The sequence below is a fragment of the Melitaea cinxia genome, chromosome 11 (assembly GCF_905220565.1).
Source record: "Melitaea cinxia chromosome 11, ilMelCinx1.1, whole genome shotgun sequence".
NCBI classification, from domain to species: Eukaryota; Metazoa; Arthropoda; class Insecta; order Lepidoptera; family Nymphalidae; genus Melitaea; species Melitaea cinxia.
Window position 1 is genome coordinate 1,091,863 of NC_059404.1, and position 12,021 is coordinate 1,103,883.

The following is a 12,021-nucleotide window of genomic DNA, read 5'->3' on the forward strand; positions in this document are numbered from 1 at the left end:
GTAGTGAGGGGTTGGCAAGGATGTCTAAATGGGGTGTAATATATATATTTATATGTATGTATGTTTATCGAAAAAAAAAATGTGTAGCTATACCAGTCAACTATTACCTACAACGAAAGCATTAAGTTGCTTACCGTAAGAATAGACAACCGTGTGTTGTAGATATTTATTTATTTATTCGCCTCACCCAATCACGCTTTTCGTAACGCCCTCGACACATATTCACCAGCTTAATCCCCAAGTCAAGTGTGCGTAAAGAAGTTCCACTTCAACAAAATGCCTACGTTTTAAGTTAAAGCCAACTGATAGGTATACAAACCAGCTGTGTACATAAAAATATCTTTTATATAAAATTCTCGCACCACAGTGTTAGTTACAATACTCCTCAGAAACGGATGGACCGATTTTTATGAAATTTTTTGTGCATATCTGGTAGGTCTGAGACTCAGCCGACATCTAGTTTTCATATCCCTATTTTATAAGGGGTGGGGGGATGAAGGGGGAACCTTTGCGGAATCAGCAAGTAATTACATAAAAATACAATCGTAACGCAGCGCAGCGTTCTATTTGTGAAATATTTTTTTAAAAACAATCCAGTGTTTTGAATTTATCCAACAAACGAACTAAAATTCAAATCGTTCCTTTTTAACCGACTTCAAAAAAGGAGGAGGTTATGTAATCAATTCGACCGTGTATATATGTATATATATATTTATGTTCAGGGATTACTTCGTCGTTTATGAACCGATTTTGATAATTCTTTTTTGTTGGAAAGGAGATATCCTAAGGGTGCTACCATGATAAGAAAACCAGGATCCGGTGATGGAATACCAGAGAAATCGAGAGGTACCCTCCAAAATCGTAGTGACGACTAGTGAGTTTGTTAATTTTTTTCGTCTACCTACGTTGTTGTACTTGTCGATGTAATTGACGTCGGTTTTTTTCGTTTGCTAGCAAACACAATTATTATAATAATCAGTGTCAATAGAAGTTAATATTGACGAAATAAACAAAGATTAAATCGGGGCAAATAATTTGAAAACGTTCATGTTATCATTACAATAATTTTATACAAAACTTATCAAACAAAGCTCGTGTCATTCAACGCTATCTATTTAGGGCATTCACGAGATATCTTCACAGTATCACAGCATTAATTATGTAAACCATAATTTATATAATAATAAGATGTTACGTAATATCTTGTACTTAGTATAAAACAATAGTTACACAGTTAAGAGCTGGTTTAACCATTTGTGGACAAAGTTTATCCTGCACATAAGTTACGAATAGGCTTTAAAAGAAGAAGGTAGATTTTTTTTTATATAACTAGGTCGGCAAACAAGCGTACGGCTCGTCTGATAGTAAGCGATTACCGTAGCTTATAGACGCCTGCAACACCAGAAGCATCGCAAGCGCGCTGCCGACCCTATCCCCAATTATATATATATACCTTACTCACCGACAGGAACATAACACTGCTTGAAAACAGTGTTATTTAGCTGTGATCTTCTGTAAGGTCGAGGTACTACCCCAGTCGGGCTGCTCCTTATTTTGAGCAGGATATGTCCTTCTGTGCCCTAACTGAGTTAAAATAAATAATAATGAATAAGGCATTGGGACCTGTTCTCCTCAATTAACTTTTAGATGCCCATTTGATTATCCATCCGTCCCTTACTTTTGTTTCGTATTCATTACATAAATACCCTTAACGTTAAAGAATAATTAAATGACTCGCTTGTCTAAAGCGTCTGCTAGAACTGCTTTTAAGATGAATTATATATCATTTCAGCCTATTGCAGTCCACTGCTGGACATAGGCCTCCACAAGTTCGCACCAAATATGGCGCGTACTCATGTGTTTTGTCCATAGTCACCACGCTGGACAGGCGGGTTGGTGACCGCAGGGCTGGCTTTGTCGCACCGAAGACGCTGCTATATTTTAAAGCCAGGAGTTGGATGGTTATCCCACCATCGGTTGGCTTTATAAGTTCCAAGGTGGTAGTGGAACTATGCTATCCCTTAATCGCCTCTTACGACACCCACGGAAAGAAAGGGGGTGACTATATTCTTTGATGCCGTAGCCACACAGCATGAATTATATATGTATAAAAATAATTACATAGAAATATCTCATAAATACAGTGGGATTCGATTGTAAAGAAGTAAAAGTGTCCTAAAGTTCTATCTGGTAAATACCGTTATCTGTCAGATAGCGTTATCTACAACCGGTGACACAGTATAAACTATAATAATATTAGTAGTATGAATAAAATGTTGACACTGTGAATTGGTAGATAGTGAACAACGTTTAAATAATGTTAGCGATAATTATATAATTAGATAATTATGTATAGAGCAAACAAAATTATACGTTTCATTGTTTTTCTTTAAATCCTATATATACAATTGAATTTAATATTTGTACAAATTACAACCTGCTCTCAAGCAATATTGTATTTCTCTGGTAAGGTAGCTAGAACTCCTGTTGAGGGATGCTTCTGGTGTTACAGCTGACCATAAGATACAATATCCGCTTACCATCACGTGAACCGTAAAATTATTTCCCACCTTGTAGTAATAAAGACTTAATATATAAGTTTTAGTATATAACTTCAAGGACTTTTGTATTTAAACAAATATAAAGTTCCGGCTTGGAAGTCTGTCCTTGTCAGTTTTCCCATGGTGCCTCGGAGAGTACGCTAAGTAGTCGGTTCCGGTGTGTTATCGTAGATATCTGATATCTGCTCTGACACTTCTCCTAAATGGGAAAGAGGTTACCTAGCAGCACTTATAGGCTTAATATCGCTTCAACCTATCGCAGTCTACTGCTGGATGTAGGCGTCCCCGTAAGTTCGCGCCTAACCTCCCAGTTCCCCGTGGTCCTCGTCCAGCCCACACCGTCGTAAGATCGGCGATTACAGACATCGATCTAAAGACTAGAATACGAGCATTGAACCCACGACTGGTAAAGCAATAATCAATTGCAGTGACTATTGCATTAACGTCGTCCAATTACCGTAGTATATATCTAACAAATGTAATTAGGATTTATTATCATCGCGATAAATCTTACACGAGTTTGAAAAAGTTATTAATTTTAATCCACACTCATACATCATACATCATTGTATGATATTTTAATTAAACAGGAGTAACTTTCAGTAACTACCAATGACTAAGCTACGCTCTAAATAATTTTCAAATCAAAATGCATTCTCAAGTCACTATTTAAAGGTTAAGTATTTATTATTTAATGAAAAAAGAAAAACTATCACTAATTCGGTATATAAATCTAATAAGACCCAGCAATTTCAATCATTATATAGTGAGTGGTGACGGAGACAGCATTGTGATTTTAGTTCCAACGGTTTCTTTGGTGGAAAGTTCTTTGCCTCGCATTAGGATCTAGAGCGCTAGAATAGTGGATACTTTTTACTGAAAAAAAATGTAATTTCCTTTAATAGAGGGGATGAAGTTCAAAATACTTAATCGTAAACGTAATAACGGGTATCAGCTGTTTTTTTTTTATGCCACTAGGTCGGCTAACAAGCGTACGGCTCACCCGATGGTAAGCGATTACCGTAGCTTATAGATGCCTAAAATACCAGAAGCATCACAAGCGCGTTGCCGACCCAATCCCCAATCCCCCCAGGAGCTCTGGTCACCTTACTCACCAATAGGAACAAAATACTGCTTGAAAACAGTATTATTTTGCTGTGATCTTCTGTAAGGTCGAGGTACTACCCCAGTCGGGCTGCTCCATATTTTGAGCAGGAAATTCCTGCTGTGCCCTATCTCAGTTAACTTTTGAGTAAAAGAATATATTAGGTTTAAAAGAATAAGTTAAAAAAAACTGTATTAAAATTAGTAGGAAAACCAATCATTAATCATAGAAGAACTAATCACAGTAAACGAATACAAAACTTATTTCTCAGGTTTGGCCTGGCTGATAATACCGGGGAAGTGGTCGTTCCTGATGGGTGGGTTCAAGATGGTGCCCTGGCGAATTTTTATCTGGTCGTGGTGTGCGCCAGGGCTGGTGGCGGCACTGGCATTATTGTGGCTACCTGAGAGTCCTAGGTTCATCCTAGCCACGTCCGGACCAGACAAAGCCTTACCAGTTCTGGCAAGAATGTACGCGTGTAATAAGAATAGCAGAGAATCAAATTTTCCGGTAAGTTTATCTGTATATATAAGTATAGTATATACATATATATTAGGGTGGCAGATAAGCCTGCAACATAAGGTGCTTCACAAGGACGATGCCGAGCCTACTCTCCCCAGGAGTTGGTTACCGTACTCACCACTGGAATACAACACCACTTGACAGCAATAATTATAAAAGAGTCAACATACTTTCCAATCAGGCTGCTTAAGATTTTGTCCAAGATATTATATGCCATTGCCTATTTCAGTCATGTAATGTTTGACATATTAAAATTGCTCTGGTACAATGATGATAAGTTATAACACTCTGTATACGTCATTGTGACATGTATTTGCAGGTCGAGAAGATAGTAACAGGCACGTTAGATACGACGAAGTCTGGTGGGTTCGTGGGCGCCATCAAGAACTTCTCTCTCCTCTTCCGGCCTCCCCTCCTGCGATGTGTGTTCATCTCACACACATTAATGTTCGCTGTGTTTATGCTGTAAGTCGTATAACCTACTTCATTTGGTAATATACAAATGACATTCAAGTACGGACATGCTCAAAAAATCTTATTTCCTGTGTTAATACGTCCATTTACTTAGAATACAGTTTAAAAAAAAGGTGTCTTTACCATTTCTGCTTTTATGAAGAAAGCCAACAGAACTGACACAAGTAAAACAAACGAAACAAAGTGGTTATTTATTATTTACACGCTACCCGGACAGACTTCTTCTTACTGTCGAAATTTGATAGTAAAAATTAAATAACAATTTCTGTTTTTGATTTTTTTTTTTTTGTATCAAAATCTTCCCGTGACCGAACATCATCATCATCATTACAGCCTATACAGTCCACTGCTGGACATAGGCCTCCACAAGTTTACGCCAAAAATAACGTGAACTCATGTGTTTTGCCCATAGTCACCACGCTGGGCAGGCGGGTTGGTGACCACAGTACTGTGACCGAACATACGAAAAATAAATTAACCGAATTGGTCGAGTCATTCTCGAGTTATGTGCTTAGCAACAATTATATTTATTTATATAGATATTGTTTAATAAGTAAAGGGTCAATAGGAAGTTAAACCTAGTAAAATTAGTTGAATATTGTCATTTACTTAAAATAATTACAGTGGGTAGGTATTTAATTTTATTTTACAATTTGACATATTTATATTTCTCTGAAGATATTTTATTCGATTAGTTATAACAAACATAATCATTACAAAACACAACCGCCCTTGTTTAATGTTCCCTCAAACTCACATACAACGAGCCTCAGCTATCCTGCTGAAGTTCACATGCGTACATATATATCCTGTATCAAGTCAAAACATTTTTTTTATAAATAATAAATATTTTATAACATACACACACGGTCGTCTGTTCCTATGTTAAGCAACTTAATACTTGTGTTACAGGTAACAGCCAACTGTTATAGTTAAAAAAAAATTGAAAAATATACATAAAAATAATACATATATAAATTTATAAATACACATATTACACTCAGACTCAGGCGGGAATCAAACCCGTAACCCGCGGAACAGAAAGCACCAACTGCGCCACCGGGCTAGTCAAAGACATTCACATCATACAAACACAAGCACCCAGACCACGACCAAAATCTGCATGATTCATTCAAACATTTGTTTTTGCGGTTTACATGTATAATTTTTATATAATTCTGTTTCTCTAGATCGAGCGGACTGTATGTGTGGGTACCGGACATCCTGAACAGTATGCTCCGCAGCACAAGTGAAGAGAGCATCACCATCTGTCAAATTATACACGAGAAGTTCCAGGCCGCTAAGAATTCAACTGTAAGAATTAATTATAAGAATTTTAATTTAATCTTTTGAATGAAATAATAAATAAGGACATGGATCGGCAAGCGTAGAGTCGGACGCCTTTCAGCCAGGTGGACCGACGACTTGATTAGGGTAGCTTGTGATCGGGTCTTGTGGCGTACCATGGGGAAGGCTTACGTCCAGGAGTGGAATGTAAAAGGCTGATTATGAATAGAGAAATAAATAAATATCTTTAAAATACACACACGGTCGTCAGTTCCTATGATAAGGATCGTTATGCCTGTGTTATTGACTGAATTAATTAAGCTCTGATCCTTTTTCCACATAGGGAAAGAGGGCTAAGCCCAGCAGTGGAATGTTCGAGGCAGAAGCGTAAATAAATTATTAATGAAAATAATTAATTTGTGTTCCAGTTAAATGCATCCAAACAAACATGCCAATCGGAGGTGGCAGTACAAGTGTTTCCGATATCGATGGGCATGGGCGCAGTATTCGCGGTCACTTACTTGGCGATTGGCGTTTTCATTGGCAGGGTTGGCAGAAAAACTCTCTACTGTGAGTTTGGATTCATTATTTATTAAACTAGCGTATAGTCTGCTTGTTGGAAGCGGTTACCATAGATCATAGACGACCTCTGACCTTTCCTAAATACTTTGGTTACATTTCTCACCACAGTATTACGATATTACTTGGAAGTTATATTATTCAGCTGTGATTTCCTGTAAAGTTGAGGCACTTCTCCAGTCTGGCTGCTCTAGACTTTGAGTAAGACGTTTCTTGTTTTGTCCTACCTCACAAAGTTGCCTACGTTAACTGTCATTACAGAGATAAGAGATAAGAAAAATAATAATGTTAGAAATTAGAAAGCAATTATGTGTATACTTCTGCATAAACAGTATTTAGTAAGGAAAAAAAAAAAAAAAAAAAAAAAAAAAAAATAATTGTGTTTGCTCGCAAACGAAAAAAAAACCGACTTCAATTACATCGACAAGTAATACAACGTAGATCGACGAAAAAGTAGTCAAGCAACTACGCGTTATCAAAGATTACTCAAAAAGTAGTTATCAGATCTCGATAAAATTTATATGTGACCACATGATAAACATCAGCTTTCGATTAAATTAAAAATTATCAAAATCGGTACACCCAGTAAAAAGTTATTACGGGTTTTCGAGAGTTTCCCTCGATTTCTCACGGATCCTATCATCAGATCCTGGTTTCCTTATCACGGTACAAAACTAGGGATATCCCCTTTCCAACAAAAAAAGAAATATCAAAATCGGTATATCCAGTAGAAAGTTATGCGGTATAATACAACGTAGGTCGACGAAAAAAGCGTCATGTAAAAACGCATTATTGGATATAACTCGAAAAGTAGTTGTTAGATCTCAAATAAATTTAAATGGGACCAATTGGCACACACCACCTTTCGATTAAATCAAAATTTGTCGAAATCGGTCTACCCGGTCAAAAGTTCTGAAGTAACATACATAAAAAAAAAAAAAAAAAAAAAATACAGTCGAATTGAGAACCTCCTCCTTTTTTGGAAGTCGGTTAAAAAAAAAAAAAAAACCGTCGGCGTCAGACCACGTCCTAGTTTTACTAGGCAGTCACAGGACTTAGACAAAGAGACACACTAGCACACACAGACTAGGAAGTAGAAAAATCGCCTGTAGTATTATAATGCATGCATGATAAACAAAGGCACGGGCATTTTGAGCCCGTGGATCAAAATTTATAAATAAAAAAAAAAAAAAAAAAAAAAAAAACTGTCATTACAGTTCAGTGCGTGAAAACAATGATCTTAACGTAGAAACATTTCAATGAATTATCAATATCATTATAATTATAGAATTATCTTCAAACGTGTTTCGAGCAGCATGGCGGACTTACGGATTATTTTATTTACACGACTAGGTTAGCAAATAAGCGTACGGTCCTCCGTAAGCAGTTACTATACCTTATAGACGCCTGCATCACCTGCAGCATCGCAAACGCATTGTCCACTCTACCTCTGAACTTCGCCAGGAGATCTGGTCACCATTTTGATTAGATATGGTTTGAACCCTACACTCTCAAAAAGAAACCCGCGCCTAGCTTTGGGACGTTCACTGCTACTCGACCGCTTGATACTTTACAATGAAACTTGTAACAAAATTATAAGGAGATATTTTCTCAGCTACTATAATGGTGGTTTGCGGTCTCGCAACGGTGGGAGCAGCATTTGTCCCTCAAGGGGGGGCAGCTACTGCTCTGCTCATCATTTCTCTGTGCTCCGGGTGCGCTGCCTCCATACTGCCTGCGATTGCCGTTGATGTCTTCCCTACTTGTTTGAGGTTTGATTTTTTTAAAATACTTAATGTTTCTATTTTAAAATTGCCAGAATACACACTTAATATTTATATTATAAAGTATTTAGTAGGTAATAGTTATTTATGCAACTGTTGTATAATAATAGCACACGAGTCTTTTAATACCTAATTATCAACAGTTGCATACAGACTTCATCGACACCCATAATATTAATCCTCTATAAAAGATTAAAAATATAGAAGAAAAATGGCGGGAATTGGGCGCTGCGTTCTAGTAGTGCAACGCGCATGAATGACAACGTTCTTTTTTTGAAATTCATACAGATACCACGCGTCGAGCATTAAGAATGTGGCTGTATGTTGAGTAAACTTTGCGCAGAAGGGATCGAAAAAAAAATCAAAGGAGTGTTATTATGACATTCAGTACATTATAATGGATAATATTATGGTTATTAGGACATGAGTGTCTTAATGTTGGCAATAAACTAACTACTTCAGGATCTTTTATAGATGATTTAAAGCGTAGGAGTAGATAAAGCATAAATATATGTATCTTCAGTTGCCATGCATTTCATGTAAGATAAAAAAAGTTTTTAAAGGAATTTATTTCCAATTCTTCTCAACGAGATCTACATTTCAAATCAATGGTAGTTTGGCATTAACTTTGATAGCGTTTATAATTTCTAAAATGTGTTTCAAAAGCCTACGAAAAATAAAATTATTTTAACTAATGTTTAAGCATGGGTTCATCTATGTCGTAAATGATTTTTAATGCAGTCAGATTTTAAATTGAGCACATTTACAGGCTCTCTTAGATTTTATTGTTTTAATTTTCAGAGCAATGGCCATGTGCGTTATGTACATGGTTGGCCGAACGGGAGCCGCAGTTGGTTCCAACTTGTTGGGCGCAACATTGGACATGCATTGCCAACTCGCCTTTTCAGTTTTCGGAATTTTTTCGGCCGGTAAGTGTATATCTTGTGTTGTTTTGTGGTAAATATTTATTATGAAGTATAGTACTATATATCTATACGAATATATAAAATTGAAGTATATGTTTGTAATATTAAAATAACCGCTTTTTACTAAATGCATATAGATATATACACGGTAGATATACCAAATAACATTTTTTACAATTTTTGTCTGTCTGTCTGTCTGTTTGTTCCGGCTAATCTCTGAAACGGCTAAAATGCTAGACCGATTTTCACGGGACTTTCACTCGCAGATAGCTGAGGTACCTAGCTAGGTAACTTCGGCTACTTTTATTTTAGAAATTTATTTATTTTATAACTAAATTCCACGCGGACGAAGTCACGGACACAGCTAATAATAATAATAATATATATATTATATATAGATATATTTGATTTTTGACATAATATTGTAAAATTAAAATACTAATAAATAAGCATTATCTGTGTGGGAGTGACATTAAGAATATGTAGTTACTGCATGCAAAATTTACAGTTTTCTTCTCATAAAGATCTAGAGGATAAAATAAAAGTTTCAAATAAAATAACCATCATAGGATCGAGCATGTCAGATGATTATATTTATGTTTTTTGCAGGTTCTACACTTCTAATAGTTTTTTGGCCGAAACCGGAAAAAATAAGAGAAGAAATGGAAGAAAGAGGCTTGTCGTACTGATCAAAATTAACTAATAGTATCTCAGAACTACCTATACACGTTAGATTCCTAAAACTTATCTCTAATGAGACTGATTAATATTACATAAAAGTAATTGTGAATTTATATTTTGTTAAATCCTAGTGAAATAAAAAATAATGATTATTTGTGTCGACTGTTTTATTTTAACAAACATAGATGGCGCTACTAAATATTATCTAATGTGTTAGGTGTGTAGCCTCGTTCGGTTTTGTCCTAACTGGTAAGTAAGAACAAAAACTATAGTGATTTAATTTTTTCTGTACTAATAGAGCTAGTCCTATAAGTATCACAGTTTATAAGTTACAATGAAATAACGACTCTGGTAAAAAAGTATTACTAGCGCCATCTCTGTTACGAGTTGTATACTTTTAGAGAGAGAAAATACACTAATACCAAAAGTGAAATATAGATGTCGTATCCTTCAAATTCATAATTCATTTACGGATAAAGTTTTGTTTGTTTGGACATCGTATTAAAGATGATTCCTAACTAAGAAGCTATAGGTATTTATTTAATTTTACGTTACGTATATTAATATTAAAGTCGGTTTTGTATTTAATTTCATGTTGAAAATTAATAACAGCACTATTTGTCACCTTTTTTTGTACGAATGAAAAAAATTTAAATTACTGTCAAAAGGGTATTTTTCATAGAAAATTCCTCTTTATTTTTATGTTATTGATCCAGGACTCAGGTTAAAATTATCGAAGACGATCAATTTAATTTAAAAAAATATATATCTTGTGTTTCTTTTCGGCAGAATTTCTATAAAAATTAATTCTTCATTAGGTATATATTAATACTTCGTTCATATTACTCATTTTACACTTATGTACATTTTTATCAAAAACATACCTATTTATTTTTATTTTATTTTTTGTTAAGTATTATTAGATGCTCTGTTTTGAGTATGAACTTAATAGTCTAAGATACAAACTAATCGTGATTTTCACCGATCTGTTTAATGGATAACAATTTATTAAATAATTATCATCTTTAATATGTAGCGACATCTATCGCGCAATATACGAACTAAGGACAGAAATAAAATATCGCTATATTTATTGAACAGGTAGGTGAAAATAACTAGAACTGTAGTTATGCCAGGAAAATAACAGACAGCCCAACATTTGCATTTTATACAGGCTTTATACTGTCGGTACTCGGTAGATATTAAACTTATTCTTTAGGGTCGTAGATACATTTTTAAATAAAAATAAAATTTTCCATGTTAAATTAAATATAGCTTGACCAGGATTTTTAGGATACCCTTTTGCGAATTATTTTTTAATGTTTTACTAAAAAAAATATATAATAATTTTCATTCATTAAGTAGATGCTTGAAGATCATCTCTGGTTCGGTTCTCCTACTAAGTATAAGAGTTTGAAAAAAAAAATACAGAAAGCACTCGTTACATCATTGTCAAATTTAAAAATGGCGGCGAATCATCATCCATAATGCGTAACCCAATATTAACCTGATTATTTTATAAATAACAAGATGTCGTTGAAATATGTTACCCTTAGGTGTGAAAGGGTTAGGGGTGACAAATAAGCCTTCATTATTTCGCGATTATAGTTAATGTGGCTGCGATTACAGTGGATTAACCCTTTAAGCCTTTGTCGCCTCGTTAGCTTTTTTTTACAATTATGGCAAGTTGAAAAAAACGTGTGTGCTTTAGACCACACGAATGAATTAAAACTTTTGCTCAGTAGACCTGCACTGTCTTAGATATACGAAACGTAACTGGCTATGAGAGAAAGAAAATATGTGCTCGCACCTATCTCTCTTGCTCCATTCGCCTCGCCCGATCACACTTTTCGTAACGCTCTCGTTTTACTAAAAATATTATATTCTCTTAAAGTCATGCTATTTTTATGAGGTCACCTTTTGTCCTTATGAGGTTTACTTCTACCTTTCTACCTATCCTTGACTTGTATTACTAGTATTAATAAAGAGAAAGAAGGAATAATGCCTTAACCTTACAGATGAGGGGTGAGAGTCACCAAAGCACTTATAATGGTGTTGCACTCTAGGTCCATTCATAGGTAATAAAAAATCTAAGAATCTAA

The 12,021-nt window shown here is 35.1% G+C and overlaps 1 protein-coding gene across 1 annotated transcript in view; it reads left to right on the forward strand.

Moving 5' to 3' along the window:
* Positions 1 to 10,071, forward strand: part of LOC123657754 (synaptic vesicle glycoprotein 2A-like) — a 35,675-nt gene extending 25,604 nt beyond the window's left edge. Inside the window, exons 5-11 of the mRNA XM_045593266.1 lie at positions 3,938 to 4,176; positions 4,508 to 4,653; positions 5,853 to 5,976; positions 6,378 to 6,519; positions 8,144 to 8,300; positions 9,114 to 9,241; positions 9,848 to 10,071. Coding sequence (XP_045449222.1) covers positions 3,938 to 4,176; positions 4,508 to 4,653; positions 5,853 to 5,976; positions 6,378 to 6,519; positions 8,144 to 8,300; positions 9,114 to 9,241; positions 9,848 to 9,927 — 1,016 coding nt within the window. The 3' untranslated portion in view covers positions 9,928 to 10,071. The remainder of the gene's footprint in view (positions 1 to 3,937; positions 4,177 to 4,507; positions 4,654 to 5,852; positions 5,977 to 6,377; positions 6,520 to 8,143; positions 8,301 to 9,113; positions 9,242 to 9,847) is intronic.
* Positions 10,072 to 12,021: the final 1,950 nt, after the last annotated feature.